The sequence below is a fragment of the Panulirus ornatus genome, chromosome 68 (genome assembly GCF_036320965.1).
Source record: "Panulirus ornatus isolate Po-2019 chromosome 68, ASM3632096v1, whole genome shotgun sequence".
Taxonomy (NCBI): Eukaryota; Metazoa; Arthropoda; class Malacostraca; order Decapoda; family Palinuridae; genus Panulirus; species Panulirus ornatus.
In genome coordinates this window covers 21142501-21169716 of record NC_092291.1, presented here as the reverse complement: position 1 = coordinate 21169716, position 27216 = coordinate 21142501, and the positions used below count along the sequence as shown (strand labels likewise).

At 45.6% G+C, this 27216-nt stretch overlaps 1 protein-coding gene across 1 annotated transcript in view; it reads right to left on the bottom strand.

The window, feature by feature from the left end:
* The window catches only part of LOC139747356 (uncharacterized), a 42816-nt gene extending 16752 nt beyond the window's left edge, over positions 1 to 26064 (bottom strand). The window contains 11 exon segments of the mRNA XM_071659563.1: positions 167 to 302; positions 6590 to 6714; positions 8479 to 8489; positions 8492 to 9886; positions 10712 to 10950; positions 11633 to 11791; positions 13440 to 13571; positions 14787 to 14992; positions 15126 to 16481; positions 17158 to 17253; positions 25714 to 26064. Coding sequence (XP_071515664.1) covers positions 167 to 302; positions 6590 to 6714; positions 8479 to 8489; positions 8492 to 9886; positions 10712 to 10950; positions 11633 to 11791; positions 13440 to 13571; positions 14787 to 14992; positions 15126 to 16481; positions 17158 to 17253; positions 25714 to 25828 — 3970 coding nt within the window. The 5' untranslated portion in view covers positions 25829 to 26064.
* Positions 26065 to 27216: the final 1152 nt, after the last annotated feature.

Sequence of the window (27216 nt, the reverse complement as noted above, 5' to 3'; positions counted from 1 at the left end):
CATAACAAGCAATTTCGTCGTCTTTCACTTGTTATATTTGATGATGATTGCTCCATGATTTCATTATTCCCATCCCGTTTTCTTTTTGCTTTCTCTGCTCGTGTCAACATTCCCCTTCCCTCCTCCTCCAGCTGGAGGCGGAGTGGTGCTGGTGGTGACAACTTACAGTGGGTGTCGCTGTTGGTGCCACAGAGGCGCCGGAGGCCGGGCCGCCACACCGTCCCCTGCACCGTCAGGTACTGCCGCACACACACGCCTTCCGTCGGCGCCGCCAGGTTCGTCTCCACCACATCTACTCGCACCTGAGACGGACCGAAACAGAACTCACGTTATTGGTAAAATCCTGCAGTCCAGACCTCCGTAAACAGTCAAATTAAGTGACCAAAGGTTTCTGTTATTTCCCTGCGTGGATGCAGCGTTGAAGGTGTAAGAGCCCCATAAAGGGTACTGAGGTTTTATGATTGTATTTGTATATGTCAAGAACTTCTCACTTCAAAAGAATCTATCCTGTCCCTGCTGCTGATTGTAGCGCAGTCTTACAGTTTCAGAAAGCCACTGGAAAACGAGTCTTGAGCAAACAAGAGAATCCTTTCTAAAAGAGGTAATGAGTAATATATAAATAGATGAAATATATATATATATATATATATATATATATATATATATATATATATATATATATATATATATATATATATATTCACGAACGTTTATCATTGAAGAAACAATTAAGCAACTGCCTGCTTCTCTTGTGCTCGGCTGGGAGTCCCGTTGAGTGGATGGTCTCAACAGGCCGGACAATGTGTGCAAGACTACTGAGAGACTGTTAACAGGATTATTGGATGGCGTGCGTAAAAATTCTTTTTAAAAAAGTGTCGAGTCGTCTCTCGGAAGTGTTCTGGTGTTCAAATAACCGTCCGCTGCTTTGAACCTACTGGTACCTGGCGCTACCAAGCAGGCCAGGAGCTCACGCCGCTTCCACCTTTCGTGAGTAAAGTGTATTTTCGTAACATTTGCACATCATAAAAGTTATTGAATAATTTTCAGTGCATCTGTATGATTAGAAATAGATGTAGATACTATAAGGCAGTAGAGGGAGAGTGAAGAGACGAGTAAACAGGAATTAAGACATGCAAAGTCCTGACATTGCAGCTGATGGGCCGTCATTGGAGTAGGGAAGTTAACGGCCAAAATCACATCAGCTGCTCGTTGCCTCCAGAAATGTTGCTGAGAAAAAATACAATGTTTGGCCCAAATTAATTATGACAACATTAATTGGCTTAATTTCCTTAATCGTTGGAGTTGCACAATTTGCATAAATTTTCTTTTATCAATCTTCATACATCCTGTTAATTACCGGTAATGACGTTTAATGCCAAAAACGTTTATTTTGAATTCTTTTCGTCTTGTATTTTAGTCTTCGGAAAATTGCAAGGTAATACTTCAGCAAAACATGTAGAAGAAAGATAAATGATTATGAATCAATGGTACTATCTCAGTTCGTGAAATCATTCCTTTATATATATATATATATATATATATATATATATATATATATATATATATATGTTTGGTAAAGTGTGTGAGAGAAGAAAGTTGAGAGTAAATGTGAATAAGAGCAAGATTATTAGGTACAGTAGGGTTGAGGATCAAGTCAATTGGGAGGTAAGTTTGAATGGAGAAAAACTGGAGGAAGTGAAGTGTTTTAGAAATCTGGGAGTGGATTTGGCAGCGGATGGAACCATGGAAGCAGAAGTAAATCATAGGGTGGGGGAGGGGGCGAAAATTCTGGGAGCGTTGAAGAGTGTGTGGAAGTCGAGAACATTATCTCGGAAAGCAAAAATGGGTATGTTTGAAGGAATAGTGGTTCCAACAATGTTGTATGGTTGCGAGGCGTGGGATATGGATAGAGTTGTGCGCAGGAGGGTGGATGTCCTGGAAATGAGATGTTTGAGGACAATATGTGGTGTGAGGTGGTTTGATCGAGTAAGTAATAATAGGGTAAGAGAGATGTGTGGTAATAAAAAGAGTGTGGTTGAGAGAGCAGAAGAGGGTGTTTTGAAATGGTTTGGGCACATGGAGAGAATGAGTGAGGAAAGATTGACCAAGAGGATATATGTGTCGGAGGTGGAGGGAACGAGGAGAAGTGGGAGACCAAATTGGAGGTGGAAAGATGGAGTGAAAAAGATTTTATGTGATGGGGCCCTGAACATGCAGGAGGGTGAAAGGCGGGCAAGGAATAGAGTGAATTGGATCGATGTGGTATACCGGGGTTGACGTGCTGTCAATGGATTGAATCAGGGCATGTGAAGCGTCTGGGGTAAACCATGGAAAGTTGTGTGGGGCCTGGATGTGGAAAGGGAGCTGTGGTTTCGGGCATTATTGCATGACAGCTAGAGACTACTGAGTGTGAACGAATGGGGCCTTTGTTGTCTTTTCCTAGTGCTACCTCGCACACATGAGGGGAAGGGGGATGGTATTCCATGTGTGGCGAGGTGGCGATGGGAATGAATAAAGGCAGACAGTGTGAATTGTGTGCATGGGTATATATGTATGTGTCTGTGTGTGTATATATGTGTGTACATTGAGATGTATAGGTATGTATATTTGCGTGTGTGGACGTGTAGGTATATACATTGTGTATGGGGGTGGGTTGGGCCATTTCTTTCGTCTGTTTCCTTGCGCTACCTCGCAAACGCGGGAGACAGCGGCAATATATATATATATATATATATATATATATATATATATATATATATATATATATATATATATATATATATATAGTCCTATGAGCTCCCAAGCGCACTTTCGTGTAATATATTACATTGGCCGCGTAACTCTGAAGTTGTATGAACCTGCTGTCCTGAAATTCATACATAACTCGCCACCCGGTGTTGCTTCACACGTTCCTTTCACATTTGTATTATATATTAAGGTATCCTCCTGCAGAAAGCTTTCTCCAGTATATTAGACTAGAATGTAAGCGTAAATATTTATGAAGGTCACACTTATACGGAATTGGATTACGTTATTTCGTGTTCTTTGCCGATATAATTACTGGATTGCAAAATTGAATCTCCTGCTGTTGCGTAGGAAATATTTATCATATATGCAGTCTAGTATGTCATCGTCTGCTTCTCCCACCTCCACTTCGCGAGCACACAGGGGGAGGTGGTGCCATTTCATGTGTGGCGGGGTGGCGGCGAGAATGGATGAAGGCAGTATGTATGAATATGTACATGTGTATGTATGTATATGTATGTGTGTGTATATGTATGTATACGTTGAAATTTAATAGGTATGTATATGTGCGTGTGTGGGCGTTTATGTATAAACATGTGTATGTGGGTGGGTTGGGCCATTCTTTCGTCTGCTTCCTTGCGCTACCTCGCTAACGCGAGAGACAGCGACTTACCGTATATATTTTTTTCATATAGTGTCTAGTATTACGTATATTTTGTGGCTGGCGGAAAGATGGAATATTTGTACCTGGACAAACTAAGCCTCTGTGTTATATATTGCCTCGAAAACTGGAGGGCGGTAAAAATGCTTTGTATTTATTGTTTACGTAAAATACCATAATATTGTACATAAAACTGATTGTTTGCATAAAACACTGATTTTAACATAAGACAGCGTGAATGTTTGCACTGAGCGCCATATTTTACATAGAATATCGTGTTTGCATGAAACTGATATTTTACATAAGACAACGCGATGGTATGCATTGAATACCAGGACGTACATAGAACATTGTGATTGTTTACATGAAGCTCTGTGATATTCTATATGGAAAATTGCGATTGTTCGAAGAGAACATTATAATTATTTGCACAGAACAATATCATTATTTGCAAAGAGCAGCATGATATTTCGCGTACAATATCGTGATTGCTTGTATCATACACCATGACATTTTACACAGCATCGTGGTTATTTGCAGAGGACGCCGTGATAGTCTGGATAAAAAACCCATCCTGATCCTTGAAAGAAGTTGCAAATTGGTTCATTCCATTTTATTATGTTTTATCATACTTTTAAGATATAGTTTCTTCATAATTTAAGGCGTCGAACACGGCGCGAACAAAAGCATATGCAGTAACGTACGCTGAGCTAAAAGTTTTCGTTTTCAGTGAATTACACTCGCCAGCAGCAATGTTCATGTTATGTATTATTTCTCGGCCCTGAGCGCCCGACACCACTTTTCCTCAGTATCATCTATTTAGTTATCTATTTATATATTCGTTTATTTTTCTTTACTTCCGCTGTTTGGAAAGTTATTTTACTTCATCCACATCCACATTTACTTCATCTAAACTTGGAAAAGGACTTTATGATATTCTTTTATATGAAATATAGACAACCTTGAATATCTTTTTTAATGAATTATTGTCGTCTGACTTGTGCGTGTGTATGTATTTGAGATGGGCGTGCGTGCGTGGACCACACACTCAAGATTTGAGTGGTCTCGAGGGAAGAGTGTGGGGGAATGGCAGTGGGTCAGCAGTTCCTCCTCACCAGGAGAGGGTATGTTGCTGGCTTCAGCCCTCACGAACCCAAGACACCAGATCTCCTTACCAGAATGTCAGGGGGAAAATCTTCGTCAACGTATTCAGACAGTGTCTGTGTACTGTGGGGTGTCGTTGGCTGTTGGTATGTTAGAGATATAAGGGCGGGACGACCATATTATCACCCAAACTAACGTAAACTTAGCAAATAATTACTCTATGGATGATCATAAAACCGTAATCGATGGTGCCCTTCTTTTAATCACTGGTAAGTAAGCATGCTTCAGATATCTACAAGAGTACTACTGGGACACGTTTCCTGAAATGTTCAAGGCAATCAGAGGACCTGATAACCGAGAGATGATGATGTAAAGTTAAGTCCATGTCGTGGCTCAGGTCGCTATTTTTTCTTTGTTATAGGTAGTGTAGAAAATGGATGTTGGTGGTCATTTTTAGGGGAGACTATTCGTAGTTGAAACTGCATTTCCAATTTAGAAAAGTGCTGTGCAGATGGGAAGCAGTATTAACTTAGTTTTGGACATGTAATTCTTGTATCTCAAAAATTGGACTGCAGCAGTTTGTAACTTGTGCGCCAGTGTAAAATTCGAAAACAGGCAGAACACTAAAGGGAGAAGATTTGGGGTAAACTTGAAACACGATATTCAGAAAGAACTTCAAATGAACAAAATCTATGAAAGTCGGCATTAAAATTCTCTATAGGTCAGTATTTCAAACGTCTTTCTAGAAATATGTGATTATTAGATATGTGGTGTTGTGCAAACGAGTGTATGATCATGGAAATTTATGAAAATATTGTTGCAACTCGTTTAGTTTTATGTACTTATAACTTATGATAAAATGACTTAAAATATTTTTATAGACTGAGGGATTCCTTTTTTTCTCTATTTAAACCTGATACCGATTTGTATTCTAAGGGCACTCAGCTTGCTCTGGGGTAAGTGCTGGATAGTTGAGTGGCAAGTGTTGTCTGTTTTCACTCTGGGCATGAGGGTTCCTATGGTATGTTGAATCGATGGTTCTAATGGAGAGAGGGCTGACGAAGTTCTGAGTGCAGGCGAGAAAGAGTAACTCGTACCTGTATTGGGAAATGTAGTTTCATATGAAATGGCGTTCAAGATTGGCTCAGAGGCGGTTCTTTACTTTCAGTTTTCCAAAAGAAGGAACAGAGAAGGGGGCCAGATGAGGATATCCCCTCAAAAGGCCGGTCCTCTATTCTTAACGCTAACTCGCTAACGCGGGAAATGGCGAATAGTATGAAAAAAAAAAAAAAAAAATATATATATATATATATATATATATATATATATATATATATATATATATATATATATATATATATATTCAATTATATAACCCCAGGACCCCTTTTACAGTCCCCTGCAGCTTTGGCTGTATTTACATGTATCTCACAGCTTATAGCTACGTCAGACATTGTTTTAGGGATCCCACTGCTCAGAAACCGTTCTCACTAGCTTACACACATGCTAAACAGCTCAAAAGTATCGCGTATAGCTTACATACAGGTTTAGTGGGGGTAACAAGCACAAAACACCTCACAAGCATCGCGTAAAGCTAGGCCTAGTAGAGGGTAAAATTCATGATACAGCTCGCAAACACAATCTCAGAATTCTGTTAACTAGTGCATACAGTAACCACACAGCATTCAGATTGACTCGGTAATATCCAAACATGAAAAAGCCAACAGACCCATCTAGCAGTTCTTCCGGTCACCTCAACGCTCACGGACCTATACAGAACACAGATACACAGGCCAGTATGTAGAATGTGAGTACACACTACACAAACCCGCTTGGTAGGCCAAAACTGCTCTCATGATGGACTACGCACACCCAGCAAGCTAGAGAGACAAATCTGGCAGGTCACACATGCTCAGGAAGACCATATAGTCCCATCTGACAAATCACATGTCATTCCAACACGCCTCACGAAACTGCTTGTCCAGAGCTAGCGTACAGCCAAGATAACCTCTGTTGTACGTTTAGCACAGCTGGAGGCACCTGCCTCTTTTAGCGTATCAGCAAACGACGGGGACTCACCTGGCAGACGGAGGGCTGGAGGTCGAGCCTGAACATACAGATGCCAGCGGCCGTGTCCCGGTACGGGTAGGATGGGTTGACGAAGTTGGTCATGGTGGCGCCCCCTCTCTCGTTGCATCGGTACACTGCCGGCACACACACGCCTTATTACTGTCACCAGAAGGAACACTGTGGTGTAAGAGTATATTAGTACCCTCACCAGAGGTTGCGCTAAGGTACAGTTGTACACTGTGTCCAGTAAGTTAGTGGTGTCTTTATGGAGGAAAATCGAAAAATGAGGGAGAAAGGGAAAGAGTGTACCTCTCTACAACGTGCGAGTCGAGAGAGAGAGAGAGAGAGAGAGAGAGAGGGAGAGGGAGAGAGAGAGAGAGAGAGAGAGAGAGAGAAGGGGAGAATATAAAGAAAACCAGAGAGGATCAGATCGAGTAAGACCTGGCTAATGAGAAATGTTAGGAAAGAAAATCATGTCTTCATTGGTTGGCCAGGGGCGCGCTCACATTCACACAGCGGGTGGTTCTGGGGAAGTCTTCCACTCTGATTAAGTTTTCTCAAATCTCAGTGCCTTACTGTGGTGGTCCGACGTCGTCCTAGATTTACCACAAAGTGAAAAGATCACCAGACTTGTGGGGAATCGGGAACAACGTCTCTATATAATGAACTGTGAACTGGTTAGTAAGAAAAGCAGAGAGCTGGTAATGAGACGGTTAATCAATTGATTTTTCGGGTATGGGTAGTGTTCGATGCGACAGCAGGACCCGTTATTGGTACAGACACCACCTCGGTGACTACCATTGTTCCACTGAGATCCTAATCGCCCATGACTGAGGATCTATACTGTGAACATCGACCATCCTGCATCACTAATAGTCAACACTTAATCTCTTTCCTCCTCGTGTATCTCCAAATTCTAATCATCTGTTGGAAAATCCGTGGTACGCCTGTCCCCTCCATATCCGGCTGACATTCCGAGGTAAGTACATAATGCTGTACACAGGAAGACCCTGAGAGACACCGTGCTATGTGGCCACAGGTTAAGCCAGCCAAAACATCAAAGAAGTTTATGGCATTTTTCTTCCTTTAAGCTGGACGCAGCTAGAGTCTGCAGGTGACGGAGCTTACTGGCTGCCTCGGGTGGAAAGTGGGTACGTTCACTACACAGGTGTGTTGTACAAGGCTCTCAGGAAATAGACTCATCCTCCCTGGATGGTATCACGTGGCTGAGCTGATAGGTTTGATACTGACGGGTGTCGGTGGAGGAGGGGGCGTGTAGAGACAGTCGCTGATAGGTAGAACTTTCCTCCCTCAGTCCTTCTGTCGTTCGTTACTCAGCTTACGTCAGGAACCCATCTGTCGACTAAACCCTAAGGTTAGGATGAACAGCTGGGGTTAGCTTTGAGCCCGCTCCCATCTCCAGTTGTTTTCGATAAGATGATAAGGAGATAACACAGAATAAGCTTGGAGTCAGCTTGGACATCCATGGTGACGCACTTTTAAGTCATGATGCCAAGGATTGACCAGGGCGCCCTTGGTACTGAGGGAAGACCAACACTGAGGCAAGTACCTTGATAATGGTCTCTGTCAGGATAACCTTCGTCATCGTCTGCTGTGCTACCTCCTACATGAGAATATCGTTGCTTTCACCTGAACTGACGATGGGAATATTAATGGAAAGATGAGCCTCGGAAAAGATTACCAGTGGATCCTCATGTAATGGAAGTCTTACATGTCGACGACTGGGGCATGGAAAACTGATGCTTGGAAAGTTTAGTGGTTTGGAAACCTGAAATCTAAGCCACACACAAGTGAACTGAAGGGTCGGTTCACCAGTCGTTGAGCTGGGAAAGATACGAAACGTTGTAAATATTCCTAAAAGAAAGAGCGTAACTAACCTTCGGGTCTCAAGACGTTCCCTCCGTCTCCGATGGTGACGCCTCCGCCGATGCCCCAGCACCGCCACTTCCAGTACTACCTGTACTGGCACCGCCGCTGTCACCACTGGTGTTTCCGTTGCCACCACTTGGAGTACCTCCGCTGCCATCACTGGCACCTCCGTTACCACCGCTGGTGCCACCACTTCCATCACTGGTACCTCCACTACCCACACTGGTACCTCCACTTCCATCACTGGTACCTCCACTTCCATCACTGGTACCTCCACTACCCACGCTGGGACCTCCACTTCCATCACTGGTACCTCCACTTCCATCACTGGTACCTCCACTACCCACGCTGGTACCTCCACTTCCATCACTGGTACCTCCACTACCATCACTGGTACCTCCATTTCCATCACTGGTACCTCCATTACCACCATTATCACCACTAATACCTCCACTACTGGTACCTGTACTACCACCACTGATACCCCCACTTCCACCACTGGCACTCCCACTACCACTGCCATCGCTGGTACCTCCATTGCCATTATTAATACCTCCACTTCCACCGCTATCACCACTAGTACCCCCACTACTTGTACCTCCAGTGCCATCACTGGTACTTCCACTACTACCACTACCACCTCCACTGCTGGTACCTCCACTTCCACCACTGATATCTCCGCTTCCATCACTGGAACCTCCGCTGCCATCACTGGAACCGCCGCTACCATCACTGGAACCTCCGCTACCATCACTGGTACCTCCGCTACCATCACTGGTACCTCCGCTACCATCACTGGTACCTCCGCTACCATCACTGGAACCTCCGCTACCATCACTAGTGTCTCCGTTACCAACACTAGTGCCTTCGTTGCCTCCAGTGCCACCACTGGTACCCCCACTATCACTACTACCACTGGTATCTCCATTACCCCCACTAGTGCCTCCACTGTCACCAATAGTACCCCCAGTGCCACCACTGGTGCCTCCGCTTCCTCCATTGTCACCATTGGTACTTCCACTACCACCACTGCTACTTCCACTATAATCAGTGGTACCTCCGTTGCTTTCAGTGTCACTACTCGTACCTCCACTATCACCACTAGTACCTCCACTACCGCCACTGGTACCTCCACTTCCGTCACTGGTACCTCCACTACCGCCACTGGTACCATGGCCACCATCACTGGTACCTCCACTTCCGCCACTGTTACTCCCGCCGTCCCCAGTGGTGCTGTCACTGCCACCATCGCTACCTCCAGAGCCAACACCAGTAGAGTCACTGCCGGTATTGCTGCTACTGGTGATACTATCACTGCCACCGTTGGTGCCATCACCGTCATTCACGATACCCGCGCTGGAGTTGCCTGTGCCACTGTCGCCACCGACATCACCACTGACACCAACACCGCCTCCACTGAAACAGAGAAAACAGGAACGCAGTGAGGGGAAAGAACACCGAGAATATGGAGTATGGCATACAGGTTAATAATAATTTAAACATCTAAAGAACACCGCAGAGGTTCTCAAATGGGATGTGTTTTGACCAGCTGCAGTGTTTTTGGACATCATGCTTGAGTGAAAGACGAGTTTAGTTGAATCTAGAACACACAGGGACATTCGTATGAAGACACACGGTCAGCCGTACATTTTCCTTAACTAGCTGTACGGCGCGTCCTTCACCCAACCATACACAGCATCTAGCTGGGCTAAACATGAGTATAACTAGGTATGGTGGCTGATAGCCTTTGACTTAGTCATTTAAGGATCGAGTCAAAAGGCCAGTTCTTTTAGTCTAAATAGAGAGGACTTTATTAGACGAAATGATCTACAATCAGGAGGAATGAACCAAACGTACTGAATATGCGTCGGTCTGTTTTCGTCACCGTCACAAAAATCCCCTCCCTCGCCCCTGCCAGAGAATACACGCGGCTCGTATAAATACCTGAACAGTGAAAGTGGGGGAGCGTGTGTTAATCCCCTCTTGAGAGGCTTAAGGTATTGAGCGACAGAAGAGAGAGGTCCCCTGAGATCACAGGGCCCCTCAGGTAAGCGGACAAAGTTCATTGCCTCTCAGGACTTGGACGGAGAAGTTGGGCCTTGCTGTGGTCTGATGAAGTGGTCTCGTGGACTCGTTCCTTCCGTAAATACATCACGGTGTGATGGCCTACCGTGTGTGGGCAGGAACCTGATGAGTCGGTTCGGAGCCAATACAAGAACACATTGGTGTAGAGATACTCACCTGCTGGAGAGGCCGTCACCACCACCACCATCACCGCCTCCATCAACAGCTGACACCTCTCCATCACCGGCACCGCCAGTGCCACCACTAGTTCCGTCTGCGCCTTCGCTACCACCGTCATTGCTAACGCCATTAACAGCTACAGTGCCATCACCAGCGCCCCCGCCTGTTGTGACGCTCACGGACGTCACGTTGGTGCCATTGGCCAGCTGTATGACCAGGTTCTGGTAAGAGTGTACCTGCAAGGTGGCAGACGGAGGCAGGGAGGGAGAAAGATTAGCCTTGTGATGATGGAGGACGAGACGGTGATAATTGTGATGATGGAAGATGAGACTCTGATGATGGGAGACGAGAGGGTGATAATTGTGATGATGGAGGACGAGACGGCGATAATTGTGATGATGGAGGACGAGACGGTGATAATTGTGATGATGGAGGACGAGACGGTGACAATTGTAATGTTGGAGAAGCTGGCACCGTTGGTGAAGGAAGATGATGTGAAAACTACGATGGTGGGGAATGGGGTAAATTTTACGATAGTAAAAGATAAGATGAGATTTGTTCTGCTGAAAGATGACAGGGGGAGACTTGAAATGATGGAAAACACGAATGTAAGGGTTAGTAATGATATCCTTTGACGCAAATCTGGGATTATTGCGAATGTAGTGGAGATAAGTGGGTGTTATCTCCCTACATAGTGAACATGATCACGAGTAGCAGTGTGGAGGAAGATATGCTGAATTCGCGCATGAGATTTGGCGTTTCCTGTGTTTAGAGTGATTTCATACCACCGTCTATATGTCGTTTATTTATCTTGACCGATTCTATGTGTCCAGTGTTTACTTGGTAAGCCAATTTGCCTTGTGTGGAGGTGTACATGTGCCTGTCAGAGTATGGAACCGTTAATAGTGACATACTCACCTCGTTGACAACAGACTGGCTCTGGTTCTGCAGCTGGGACTGTCCCAGTGCGAGCCACGGGTACAGGAGCTCCATGTTGCTGGTGCTGCTGCTGGAGGCAGGGACACTAGCCTGGGATGCAACCTCGTAGTCAGGGTACACCAGGTACGCCAGCTGACCCTGTCGGCGAGATACAAGGTACTCTTAGCAAGCTGGTGTGACTCATGTGCTTTGTGTTTGATCAGTAACTCCTCCCGGCAGTCTGAGGCCGACCTCAGCCAGACGTAGTATGCAGTGCAGTGATACTGAAGGAGTGTTCGAGGGTTTCCTCTCCTCACCCTTCAGGGAAGAAGATATGTCTGTCTATATATCTGTCTTTCCCCTGGTTGGTAGTAGTAGGCGGTAGACAGCCACAGACCAGGGAGACATTACCAGTGCTAGCTGCTTGAGGATCGGGAGGGTTAGTGATGGCTGGGCTACGAGCCATCAACTTTAGTAGCTTTCAAATTTGACTCCGGCCCAGGTAGCTGGCTGTCACTCCACAAACATACAGTCTCTGCATTACACAACATAACATTTGAAAGCACGTAACTCATGCGACTTCGTGTTTATAACCTACATAACCCTCGACTTTCCTACGGTGAGCGCTCCGCGTTAAAGAGAATGTTTCCACGTTCCACCTGCAAGTGGTAGCACTTCAATTGGGTGGTCATAATCAGTGAAATGGAATGATTACATTGTTTTCAAGGACTTTCTTGTGTCAGAGAAGCCAACCTTACCCTCCTCCCACATGGAGCTCCAGCTTCGAAGCTGCAGCTCTATGACAGGTGTTAAGGTTACATGACTAATCCATAGATATTACTAGTACTATTATCACAACGCTAGGACCTCATTTTATGGGGCTCCTGCGGCTACCAGGCTGCCCCGCCATTTAGGTGTTGGGGGAAATTATGAATTCCTTTGGAGCGGGGTCCCTCACCGAGACTATCCCCTTCTGCCGAAGGTGATCTCGCGCTCGCTGTGTAACCACAAGCAAGAGTTTTCCTGTAAAACATATCCATATATATATCCATGCTTTCCATTTGGTAATCATGTTAAGTAATGATCTTGATAACAAAGGTATATTTAACCCCAGTGTTTCTCGTAATCATTAACCATTATTACCACAATATCTGAACTGTGTAAGTGTGCTTGGATGAATTTTCTGTGTCGTTTTATATGAGTGGGTGTGGAGCGGGAGCATCAGCATAGGCTATGGTCTTGAGGTGGTTCTGATCGACGAAATGGTGGCAGGTTCTTATCACCTTTAAAGAACGGTTGAGGTGATGGTAGAATTAACATTTCCTAAGAATATGGTAATGCTGATGTATGATCTTTAATCGAGGAAGATAGACAGGATTGTCTAGGCTTATTAAATCTGTAGCAGTGTCCTTCCAGAATTGTAAAGTTGTATGAAGACTTTGTACTGTACGCCCTACAGAGGTACGTATGTGATTGGTTAACGACTTAACTGGAAAACAAGAACAAAGTCTATTATCTTATTTTACCACAAGGAAAACAGAGTAATTTCTTGTTGCTAGCTAAGGTAATATACCTATGAAGTGACGTAGATAGTTATTTTTCTGTCACTTCCTATTTACTATCTATATCAAAGCAAGTCCTTACACACAGCTGTCAGGGCATTAGGTTGAAGCAGACCTCTCGCTACTACAGAAGGTACAGTCCTCACCCTCCTGCCTCTCCCTAGTACCCACAGTCTCCGTTACCTTCCCCAGCACAAGCACCGCGCACCCCTGCTCCCCAGGACAGTTGAGAGCCCAGCACTCACTCCCTGGTTGGCGTAGTAATCTGGGTCGAGGTAGGAAGGCTGGCTGCCGTCCTGGCTGCTGATGGGGAAGACTTGTCTGGTCCTTAGCGGCTCAGCGTCCTCCCCAAGCCCACCAGGGAAGGGTGAGCTGTTCTGAAGGGACGAAAGAAACAGGTTAGCACCGAGTTATGGTTGGTGGTAGAGGATATGAGAAGCAGTCATGCAGTACTCTGGTGGTAGAGAACGTTGGATGGTATTGTGATTTAGGGGATAAGTGGATGACCACTCCTTTACTCTAGTGAGGATTAGCCATTGACTTGTAATGCGTGTGTGTTTACACCAGAGGATGGGTAGACGGGTATGAGCATGTGTAGTGTTCTCTGCTGTGGCTACAGAGACTGGGAAGTTAGTGCTGTCTCGGAAGGCTAGAGACACAGGAGAGACGGTCAGCCCACTCATGAAGTGAGAGAAAAGGAGAACAAGTCAGTGCACTTTAGTCGTCAGAATGAGAAACAGATTTGAGACTGTGAACTCCGCCGTACGTGTTGTGGGTAGTTTACAGAGGCCGAGGCAGAGGTGATTGTGTGAGACTTTGTTTTCCTATGGCTGGAGGCAGATGGAAGGTTGGCGCGCTCTTAGAGGGATGAACTAAGATTGCTCCTCGTAGCTGAAGGAAGTTTGGAAGGTTGTTGTTCACCTGGAGGGATAAGCTAAAGAAAACCTTTGCTTGGGTAAGGGAGTGTAAATTCTTTTCCAGCAGAGATGAGAACCTGGCAGATGAAGTTGTGGGTGTTGTGACAAGCTGTTTTATGCTGTTTATCTGCTGTGTCTGGTGGTGTCATGTACAGTACTTTGGTGTTGTTCATCTGCTGTGTCCAGCAGTGTGATATATGGCTGTTTTGTGCTGTTCATCTGCTGTTCCGGCGGTGTAATGGATAGCAGTTTTGTGCTGTTAGTCCTCCGTTTCCGGTGAGAAGCCTTAGGAGTGGTGTGGGTGTGTGGTGTGCTCTTCAGTGTTTAGTGATTTTAAGAAGTGATATCGTGTATATACGGGCCGTCTTCCGTGTTCGCTGGTGCCGTAGCAGCTTCTCGTATTATCCAGTTCTCGTAATTATTGGTTAGTGTCTTGTTAGTGACGAGCTAATGGTGTGGATGACGTATCACTGGAGACGGCCAGTGGTAGGGGAGAGAGAGAGAGAGAGAGAGAGAGAGAGAGAGAGAGAGAGAGAGAGAGAGAGAGAGAGAGAGAGAGAGAGAGATGGGGGAAATATGGTCAAGATAAAAACATGAGCATCTGTCACTCCAGAGGATAGTAATAGGTATGAGATAGATATGAAACAAATGTTGGCAGATGCTGTTGCTACTGACGGTGGCAGCAGTAACGGCGGCTGCGGCTGCGGCAGCGGCGGCGTGTCGCTCCTGCTGGTGCTGGAGGAAGACGGCTTGCGCCAGCGCCCCTTGCAGGGTGTAGAGGTACTCCTGCCTGGTGAGGGGTGGTTGAGGGTGCTGGTAGGAGAACAGCTCCGGGGGAAGCACATGCCGCCCACCCCCGTCCAACATCGTGCCACCACCACCTGTGGAACCACGGACATCACTGGCACGGTCTACAACATGATCGTTAACCCTCGGGCATCAAGACCTCACTGTATCACCAGATCATATGGTCAAGTGTGTTTACTGTGTGATGCAGAACGAAGAATTCCTCACCTGTTGGTATAGCGGTGATGTATTGATACTGTAGTGGTGCCATGGGGACACGCTGCAGTGGGGGAGCAGGGGCTGTGGAGGGGAGGGTGCTGGTATTTGGTGTTGTGGAGGGGGAGCTGGCGGAGGTTGTTGTGGTTGCTGGTGTCGTGGTGAGGGAGTTGGTCGTGGTGGTAGTTGGTGTTGTTGAAGAGGTGGTGACTGTTTGTGGTGTAGAAGGGAGGGCGGTGGTGGTCGTCGAAGTGGTTGGTGTCGTGGTGGTGGTGGTGGTGGTTGTAGGTGTGGTGGAAAGAGAGACTGAGGTTGTGGTGAAGGTTTCAGTGGAGTTGGTGATGAGGAAAGAGGGGTTCGTTGCTGGGGTTGATACTGGATAGAGGGTCACATTAGGGTTGATAGTGGGGCTGAGGAAGTATGGGGATGACTGGGCCGGGACCCGTGCCCACGAGGGCAAGGGAGCGCCACCTAGAAGCAAATAGTTCTGGTCATGAAGCGGCATCTCGGAGACGTCCCTGGTAGTTATCTCAGGGCCCTGTGTTGGCTCCCACCCTGAGCCGTGAGGACCGGGTCCGAAGCTTATGATGGGCTGAGGAGACACTGTCAACTCAGTAGGAACTGACGATTTGGCATACGAGGGTGGCGGCGGAGTCAAGGTGGATCTCCATATTGGCGAAAACCAGTCGACGTGGGACGGTGACCTCGTCTTCAGCTCGTGGATCACTTGGTTCATGAAGTAGTTCTGCCAGTAAGGTGTGGGCAACTGTTTGTCAGGTGGAGCGTGAGTGGGCGGCCATCTTAACACGGGAGGTGACGCCACTCCGGCCCCTCCCGTCTGCAGCTGGGGCCTGGGTGACACGCTGGGGTCATCACTCAGGTCGTTAGAGATGGTTGGGGAATCAACTCGGACATCCCAAACATGACCCGCCGAGACTTGAGGATGAGGCACCGCTGGGAGGGTGTCATTTACTACATGTGAGGTGTCGCGTGTGGCTAGGTCACCTATCATGGCTGTAGCGCCATCTACGGCATTCTTAATGGTGTCTCTCGGGGGTCTCAACTCGTGCACTATGGGGAGAATTATGCCTGTATCTGGGACTGGTGGAGTTGTCACAGACACCACCTCAGCACGAGAACTTGAAGGGGTTGTAGTGGTAGGCGAGGTGACTGTAGTTGAGGTAGGTCTATACGAGACTGCAGGGGCGTGTGAGGCCTTAGGTGTGGTGCCGGACATAGGGGAGGGTGTGGTGCCGGACCAGGTCATGGCTGTGGTAGCAGGCGGCAACCTGGTCGACCCCCAAGAGTCAGGAGAGGCGGGGATTCCAGACATTATCTTCGATGGCGGTATTTTACCCCAGGCCAGTCCTAAGGACGAGAGTTATGAGGAATGTTAAAAGTGATAACGACTCTATTGTGTTATTTGATCTCTCTCTCTCTCTCTCTCTCTCTCTCTCTCTCTCTCTCTCTCTCTCTCTCTCTCTCTCTCTCTCTCTCTCTCTCTCTCTCTCAACAATTATTCATTATTTACCACACGACAGGTATAAGTCATTCAGTGTCTCAAACCTTCATAATGCCATAATATTAGATTTTCTTTATTCGTACAATATTTACATCCATGTTATTTCACTTGAGCCATTGTGAAACCAGAAAAAAACAGACGAACATTACTACAGCAGTTCTTTATGTTGATTAACAGAGTAATAGATTTATTCTAATCGTAAACCCCTTGAGCTTAATTATAAGACCCTTAGGTATGGTTTTTAACCTGGCCCTTAATGAAGGGTCGTACTATCATACTCAAGGGTCGAGCCCTTGTGCTCAAAGAGTTGCATACATCAAAGTGAAACCATTTATTACAACATTACAAATCTGTTTCAAGTGATTGTATGCAGGTGATGGAAAGGACTGACGACTCTTGTTCCCATAGCCCCTGCACCTTCCACTTGACCTGCCACTCTCTCTTGTACATCTCCCACTCACTCGCACTCCTTCCCTGCAAGTGACGCCCGTCCTCATACTGGATGTGGGACACAGTACTTACCCAGGGTGGTGTGGGCGTCGCCCCTGATGATGGCCATCTGCCGTCGGAGCCAGGCCAGGGCCTCCTCTGATGCCTCCAGCGCCTGCCTCGGCCTTCCTGTGGACAAGACAGGCGGGGGGGTCAATATTGGCCAGGGCCGGGGTCGCTGTTTACACTAACACTGTCTTGGTTCCCAATTGTCTTATGACTCATAACTCTCGTTAGCTATCGCTGGTGAACTATGAAACAGGAGGTAGAAGCATACAAATCATAAGTACATTTTGCGCCGAATAATGGCCATATTAAATCTATGGAGCATATATATATATATATATATATATATATATATATATATATATATATATATATATATATATATATATATATATATATAATACTGCAGTAATCGCCTTTCCCTTGACCTAAATGGAGAGACGGTTGGATCAAAGCCTTGCCCTGCAAGTGACGATCGCCGTTGTTGATATATCCTGTTCAGTGCACTGGTTCCACTGAATTTCGTAGACAAATAACTGATGCAACGAAAAGGTTTTGATATGACCTTAGGGAGTGAAAAAGCTCGTAGAAGGTGAGATGTATTAATGCCACATCGTGAGAGTTACCTGTAATTTTACAACAGGATGATTGCGATGTATTTGGTCTTGTAAACGGGGCGCGAGGGCCTGACTCTCCTTATGGGACCACAGCAGAATATGTGCGGCAACATTACCCTCACCTGGTGTAGAATCCAGGACTTACCTGGTCGTCTAATGCCGCATCTGGCAAACTGCGATGCATAACACTGGAGGAATGGTGCAATGTCTTCAGGAAATGCCTGATATATTTGTTTGTAATTATTATTATGAGAAAGTAAAGGTTTCTAAGAGCAAGTAAGTCTAAACAAGACACACTCGTACTGCATTTCTTTCACTGGATTTCTATTGTCGTGTTGTGAGGTATTACATGGTTAGATGAGCCTTGATAATATGTGTTCATCGTGACCAGCCAGGGAGTGCTAACAACTTGTGACATCACCGCGCCGCAGGCTGCCCCCGCCCCACACCACCGGCCCACCTCAAAATAATTACAAATCAATTTCGTTATGATCGAAACCGTATGAAGCATAGGTATGGTGGCCAGGGCGAGGATGGGGCGCGACAGGTCATTACCGGGAGCTAGTGGGCCCTGCAGACGCCGCCTCTGATGTTAGGAACTCACCTGGCCCTGAGGGCCCTGCCCACGACCCGCTCCCGTCCTCTCTAGTTACCGTCCCACCTCCACTAGGCTATTACCCTGCCGCCACAATCCTCCTCCTCCTCCTCCTAGTCCACCACACACCAGGCTGAAGGAGCCAGTGTCCACGTGTGGCACTAGGTGTGTGTTGGCCATTCTGCACTGGGGATGTTGCACGGGCCGCCTAGCGTCGGATGTGTCCTGTTGGTTGTCTTGTGTTGTTTGTGTTGTGATGGCTCTCTTGTGTTCAATTGGTTATTTCCTGGTCAGCCTATTGCGTTGGGTGTGCATATTAGTTGGAGTGTTTTGTTGAATATGTGTTGTGTTGTGTTGCTCTGGATGTGTTATGTTGTTTCTCGGTGTTTCAAGTCGGGTGCGCTGTGTTACGTTGTCATAGATGTGCTGCTTATATTGTTTGTGTGTGTTGCGGGTCGGATTGGTTTTGCTGATAGTGTAGCTTCAACACTGAGTTTGTAATGTTGGAGTGCTCTGTCTTGGGTGTGTTGAACTTCATGTTGTGGCAGGTGTTGTGCCCTAGTGTTTTGTTTGAGTAGTGTCCTGATGTGTGTAGGAGTGATTCCCTTGTCCTTAGTGTATATTGTTGGTGTTGTTCCTATTGCTTTAAGGTTATGGATGTATGCTAATAGAAGGTTTAAAAGGCGGGGCCCCGCGAATGTAATGCTCCCTTCCCCGTGTTGCACAGATGGGTAGTGACAGAGGTGACAGAGAGCCTGCCTGCCGGACGCCCCACTAACACCCAGTTAAAGGCCCGTTCAACAGGCATTCTCATGGCGACTGTCGTATTGCTGCCTAGATCATGAAACGTATCTTTAGGGTGCGATAGTGATCCGTTGAGGGTGAGGTGAAAGGCGAAGCCATCTTACCCAAGGGTCGTATGGTCGTGCTCAGGGATCGTAACGTCGTGCTTAAGGATCGTACCGTCGTGCTTAAGGATCGTACCGTCGTGCTTAAGGATCGTACCGTCGTGCTCTAGAGGTTAATTATGGTCCATTTCATAAGGTGCCATCCCTCCTTCACATACGTTTGGAAGGTATTGCGTCCGTGGCTCTACCTGGCTAAGCTTCATGAAGTTTGATTTGACTCAGGCAGGGAACTCAGTATGATGGATACATTACCTTATGGTAAGATAATACAGGCCCTTCCTAGTCTGTTATAAGATGTAGCTGAATCATTCCTGGTGGCCTCTTCCCCTGTATGCGCTAGCACTAACACAGGGCAGAAATCTCGTACGTCGGTACTCTCTCTCTCTCTCTCTCTCTCTCTCTCTCTCTCTCTCTCTCTCTCTCTCTCTCTCTCTCTGCATAGCTTTTAATGATCGTTTCCATACCTCAAAAATTACTGCAGTTGGATATCTTTCTAGCGTTTAATGGTACCGAAAAATGCCCAGCTAGCAGTTTTCCTTGAAAATCACTTTAGATAATTGATGTCCAACAGTGAAAAAAGTTTAAATTGACTTTAATTACTCTCGTGAATTAGGATGAGCATGAAAATATCGTTTTCAGGTCGTGAATTAATTGCTAGTTAAGATGATGGGCTGGTGAGGTTGGCGGGCTTAGTGGGTGGAAAACAGGCGCCCCTTTTGAGTTTTTGTGTATAGGGAGGTTCATTCATCGCTCACCAGATGTCTCGTTGCTGTGTTTACCATCGCCCGCTGGTTTTAATATCAAATTTTATCATTTATCTTCTTCCCTCTCTTCTTATTTTGTGATATTCCTCTTATACACGTTGACAATGCCACAGTGCCTATGGACTTTTCTTTCTTTGATTAATGCTTTTTCTTCGTTAGCTAAATCTTCTTTTCTGAACTACTATCGTACCGCTGTCGTGAGTTGTCAAATTCACGCAAACACTACGATAAACATGACCGCATGATTGAAGTGATTCTCTCAAATCGTAGATAAATGAGCAAGTGATTCTGTTAGATTGATAACACAATACCTTGTCCCGTTAACTGTGTCTTCTTGTGTATTTCTCACGTATTCTAGTTGAAGTCGTGATACCATTTCTGAGGTGAACTTTTAGCCAGATTTTTATCATTCCATTTAATGTTTTGGGTGGTTTCGTCCTCATTCCCTTTACCTTCTTGTAGAACATCTTCCACGACCTGAGTTGTCTGCTCCTGGGTAGTAATGCCAGCACACTCGTATGCTTCCGTGTAGGTGCACCGCCCCAGTACGTACACTTGCCATCTCTTGTGTTTCTTATACCGTTGACGTTGATGGTATGAGACCCCGAACATTACTGTTGCCTTCAGGGGACTCCTCCATGGCCATTCAGCATATAGCCTGATAATTGGTATGAAGCGGTTGCATTGAAGTTGATCTGCACTGAGCCTGAACCACCAGAGCTGCTTTTCTCTCATGTCTGGTTAACTGTACGACCTCACCACACACAAGTTGACGGTGAGGTTTACCACTGATGCACGTGCTGGAACACCTCACAAGTGGCTTTGATATCTCCAGATGAACCAGGATGTGAGGATGTTCTCAAGACGAACCAAGGTGTGGAGAAGCAGCTTTTTTTTTTCTTCTTTTTTAATCAGGAGACACGACGGAACATAGATTGTGCGCCCGTTTACACACCAAGTTTTTCTCAGTCTCGAGAGTGTTCTTATGCGAGAGGTAAGGTGACCAGCGCGCCATTGTGAATACGAAAGTTTCCTTATGCCTAGGTGTGGCACCTCAGCATTTAGAGTTTAGAGCCGGGAGCCCATGGCTGGTTGCGGGCGAGTGGTAAGGCTTCGTGGCCACCCATTGTGGCAGTCACCACAAGCATCACCACCACTAGTTGGCTGTACCGGAATAATTCACATCAAACTGTGGAACCAAGCCAATACATTGGTAGAGGGCAAGTGACGCATTTGGCAGTTAACGCGAACTGAGCGATAACCCGTTGTGCCTGCAAGGTTTTAACTACGACCGATATGTGTTTATGAATGATTAATGGACCAAGACATCTTATCTGAAATGAAAAAGTTGAAGACTCGGCAGTCAGACATGATTTACGGCTCCCACTATCCCCTAAAGGAAAAATGTAGAAAACCAGAAGTAATTCCGTCATTTCTGATGGAAGCATTTTTATTTTCTACACATTTATACGTTGTGTTGCGGCTTTGGGCTGCGGTGCAAGTTGCGGTAAGACCCGCACCTTCGTAAGTACACAGCATCACCACACATTTCCTCTGCTGCTGTGTGTCCTTCACATAAGTTATAGTACATGTACAAGAAAGGAGAGTTCATCTCCTTCAACATTAACTTGTAAACTTTGATAATTATTGATTTTACTAGAATGGAAAACTGACATTTTGTGTGTGTGTGTGTGTGTGTGTGTGTGTGTGTGTGTGTGTGTGTGTGTGTGAGTGCGTGTGTGTGCAAACAAAAACAAACCCATAAATCTTCCTCAACTAATTTCAGATAAATGTTTAAAACTGATTTTGGAATATACTGTTTGATAAATCCTTTTAGTAAATAATGAAATGGTTCCGCAGATATTGAGTCATGTGTCTAATTCGAGTGTTGTACACTATGGGTTTAAAGCTAACATGGTTATCTCCAACATATAAATGAAATCATCGATTCGTAACGGGTGGATTTCAGTGTATGAGGTAAATTCAGATGTATTAACATTTCAGATTCATCATCCGGCCGACTTGGCACGATATGCAGCACGCACACAAAAAAATTAATTTACTGTAAAAATATAAAACTGATGAATTAATACATATGTTTTAATAGAGCATTTCTGGATTAGCATAAGTGTGGTTGGTTGGGCTGGATGCATGGCGGCCGCCGCACCCAGCCTCACGCTGAACCAACACCACTGCCACTGCCGCACACAAAGACCGCTCCCGCCCTCCATGAATTTAGATTGAATTTAAGCAGACAACTCTAGTCAGTCAGTGATTTATATTTCTTATCGAAAAAGAAGGCACTTTTTCAGTAGATGTTCAAGACGCTGGTTGTGAACAGTGAGTAGTCTTGATCTCGGCAGAGTTCATTGGTAAATGGTTCATGTTCCGAATACATTAACATTACTTGTGGCACTTTCGTCATTAGGTAGCTGCAGACAGTCGTAGATAATACTACTGAGTAATGATCGTCAGAATAGTGTGTATTAGATGCGATACATATTTTGAGGAAAAGTGAATTTTGTTCTCAAGGCTTCAGAAAAAGAAAGTCCCTCCCTCAAAGATATTGGGAACTGCTGTTAAACTTGAAATTAGTCCTGTTCGTAACTGAGATTTTTCCTTCCTTGATGTGAAGTATCTGATTATCTTACACTGATAAAATTTCATTCGAATATTTGTTGCTTCAACTTTGTCGCTTACACAAGCACTACCACGGACAAACTAAAAGGACTGTCGAAATAATATTAGTATTTTTGCACAGCTTTATCTCTAATAAGTCTCGTACTTCAGCTGCGGGAGAGTGTGCAGCTGGAGGGATGTGGCACACTGCTGCAGGTCTGTAAACAGCTGGGGGTGGTAGCGCACTTCTGCGGGACAATGTACAGCTGGTTCTTACGATCCCTTGATTTCAAAACACTTTTCTTGTTTCTTGATCAGAATGCTGTAAAACCGAGATTATTTGCTGTGGGGAGCTTGAATTGGGGTCTTACTTTTCTCGCCAAATTTGTTTTCAGAATCGACCCTAATGGCTGTGCCTGAAGGTAAGAGAGATCGGGGAGGTAGTACCAACACACACCACTCGCACCGGTGGTCGGGAGTGAGGTTATTATCATGGAAATACTGCTTGGGCTGACTTAATGTCGCCTACTGAGTAGAGGTTGGTATAGCTGAGCGCTTAAGGGCTCATGCGGAGCGGTGTGTTGTGGAGTCATAAATGCTGTGGTAACTTTGTGGGGAGAATGAAAAGTTGCGATCACATACCGAGAGATCAACTTGGGCTGCCTCTGTTTCATCCCTTCGGACATGATATTTGATTACCAGAGACGACACTTAAGCATAGTGGTACGACTCGAGCGTGATAGTTAAGCAAGACGGCACGACCCTTGGAGAAAATGTGCTTAGTCTCGCTCTTTAAAATGATGGAAGGCAAGGGACATGCTGAAGGATTTACTTTGATTTAAAAGATAGAGAAAAAAAATCTCCAAGGCTAAAAATTTGTCCGGCTGGCGGTACCTGCGTAGGTCTGCTTCATCGAGAGAGAGGAGTAGTTAACACCTTCACTGAAAAAGGATAGCCGCAGTCCGTATCCACTGATATCTTAATATCCGTTTCACATCACAGTTGAAGGAAATTGTGAATATTCTTAAAGACGTCTTAAAGGAGATTACACATATTCACCTCGCTTTGATATTTTACAGTTTAATCTAATGATTTGTGATATTTAGTGACGGCAAGTACCTTAGCTGGCTGACCACTAAAGTACGGTGATTTCGAGTGAAGACGAGCTATATCCTTCGGCCAACCGGAGGAAGCTTTGGGTGATTCTGCTCTTATCATGTAGTGATGTCTTGTTGTGTGTGAGTATAAGTAGAATTTTTAAGTCTAAACAGTGGACCGTTGCTCATGTTTGTTTCTGTGCCGTGCCATGGCTCTGAGGGCTGGAGAATGATTGTAAGTTCCCTTTGAGACTTTGGAGAAATCCTGTCCTGCATCATCTTCGTTTCCAAGGTCTTGGACATCATTGTACCTAAGATGTTTCCTCTTGCTTCCCTTTCTAGTACAAATGTTTCATTTGCAACCAAAGCCTCGTTTGATTTGATACTTACACCACAAAGTTCTTTAGTCACGTACTCCTTAGTCAGCCTGCCGTCACCAACACAGTGGCAGAAGGTAAGACAGAGAAAGAGGCCGTCACACCACAGTTGACGCTCAAACCGCTACGCTGATACCTGACCTGCCTTACCTCACCCACTTGCCAGGAGTCAGTCTCCCTAGAGTGCATGATTTGTGACACCTCATCCTCCTCCTTCCCTTGCATGCTGAGCACCAAGTACACCAAGTTCGTGATATATACCCACGTATTGCGTGGACTAATGTAAAATATATATCACTAATGTATGCTGAGCTCTCTAGATGCATCATATTGGTGTCACTCTTTCGTCTGCTAAGTGGCAAATGTACCAGGTCTGTACCTTTCGTATATACCAAGTGCCAAGAGGACTACGTTTATTTTACGTCCGTTTGCGCGTATATGAAATACCAAGGCTCGCCAGACAGTCAGGTAGGGTAGGCCATCTGCTGCATACGACAGCGGCCAGGGGGACGCTCCCTCGTCCTCACCATGACGCTCCCAAGGTCACACCATTCAGCCAGACTGCATCATTATTGTTCCCAAGGTGCCGCCTGACTCTCCAGTGAACCATATTACATAATGTTCTCCAGTAGCCTCACGCACGTTCGTAGAAACCCCCGGGGTCGTGAGGCCCATGGGAAAAATGAGTGTATTGAAAGTTAACTACGGTTCTCGGAGATAAAGGGTGTCGTGATAAGACCTCATAACACTGAGAAGAGACTTCAGTATACTCCAGAAATATGGTTTAGCCAGCAAACCTTTATCCTTGAGTGCTAGCGACACCAAAAGTCCGATCGTTAACTCGTTTTGATAGTCTGTATGATACTTTCTTCCATATTCTCAGTTGGATTTGTTTATGGCTACCTGTAGAATTCTTATTACGAGTGCGAAAACAAAAATTCCTGAGAGATTTTGAATCAATCATTTTCGTGTGGCAGTGGTGGCGAAGCCTGGCAGCCACTGGGGTGTCCGCCTTAGTCTGTCCCTCATATGTGCACACAGTAGGTGTGTGTACTTGTGTAGGACGACGTAGACCCATTTATGTTGAAGGACATAAGTGTGAGGATCTGGCCTTTGACCTGACATTTAAAATGATAGGGCAGACTGGTACACCCAATAGTCGTACCTTCGTGCTCACAAGATTAAGAGCGAGTTTGGATAAGGCACGTTGAATGTTCCTATGTGAAATATCATAGACGTACGACTTTACTGAATGTTCCGACCTCAGGCGACTCATCTTGTGGCCCGGTTGGACTCCAGTGGTGACGTTGAGTCTACATCAGTTGGAGTGGGACTCCAGCGTTGATGTAGAGTCTACATCTCCTCTTGGAGTGGTACCCCAACGGTAGTTTTGGCCCCACCTGTATTCCTGCCTCTATTCCAACACTTTCACTACCCTGTTCACGAGTAGATCAAACAGCCACGGTGACTCATGACCCCACACCTCCCTGATGCAGACCTACACTCCGGTACATGCTCTCCCTGAGTTCAGCAACGTAACATTTACTCCACCTTCCACGATGCACGTTTGTCAAACGAATCACACACTTTCTCCAGTTTCACTGACCTGCGTTGTTGAGGGGTGGACGGTGGACGTGGATGAGGGCGGCTGCCGCCCAGGCCAGGGTCAGACCCACCAGTGTGGCCGCCCCTAGCATCCGGCCGGGCCTCGTGTCCACCATGCTGGGTCAGACGCCTCACATCACGGTGAAGAAGGACGGCAGGAGCACAGTGTACACTAGGGTATTTCCCGTGGAGGGCGAGGTCGTAGTCATGACCCTCCTGCAGGTGGGGTTCCTTAGGGGACCAAGCAGATAACTTCTCTCCTCTGTCTTTTAGTATCTGTCTTTCACATTTTACCACAGTATGTGGTCTGCTTCGCTTCACTTCTTCCTTGGGCCATCATGGGATTGGTCCCAGCACAGACCTGTAACCAATGAACACTTTGTACTACACACAAGACGTCACCAGTTGAACACTAAATACAAGATGTTTCCTATTGAATACTTACACACACACACACACACACACACACACACACACACACACACACACGTCACTCAGTGAACACTTACACTAAGCACAAGATACCTTCTATTGGACAGTTACACTAAACATACATCACTTAATGGCTTTACACTTACGCTACACGTAAAATGTCACTTGTTGAACACTTACACTACACCTAAGATGCCTCATGTTGAACAGGTGTCACTTATTGAACAGATGTTACTTGTTGAACATTTGTCACTTATTGAACAGATATGACTAATTGAACAGATGTTACTTATTGAACATTTGCATTGAACAGATGTTACTTATTGAACATTTGTCACTTATGGAACAGATATCACTTACTGAACATTACACCATACACAAAGTGTCACTTATTCAGATACCAATTCAAAAACCACCTTTCTCGTCTCTCTTCTTCATCGAGATTCTCTGTTAACATCGGTAGTTTTTTTTTTTTATATAGATCAGACTTTTTTGATCGTAGATAAAAACATTATCATGACCTTGATCCGCGCAGCCAATCCACTGCTCTCGTCAGGTCGGTTCATTAACTAAATCAGACAAAACTTCGTTGTTTTCACACCAAATCCGTTTTCTTTGTCCTTCCTTACTTTTCCTCTTTATCTTCACAATCGGGAATATTTATCATTATTTCGTGGCCTTTGAAAATAGTGTGTGATTAATTCCTCTCGAAAAATAGAAAGTAGTTTCTGAAAAGTAACGAATAAAGGTTCTAGAAATACGAAATCATTTTGCTTTTGAGAAACAAAACTAAAATATCTAGTGTGAGGCAATTACAGGAAATGTTACGTCAAGTTCTTTTACAAGTATCGTTGTCACGATGTGTTGCATGGCAACACTACCTGTTGAGCATAGCAACACTAGCATTCTGTCTAGCATTTGGTTTGTATGTGTTGCAAGAGCTTGATATCGACAGGGGCATTGTGTGTGTTGCAGGGGCTGGTACAGTGAAGTGTGAGGAACTAAGGTTTACCCCCCTCCACCTCACCACCTCCTGCAATTCATGGTGACGCCCGGGAGGGGTATATTGTTC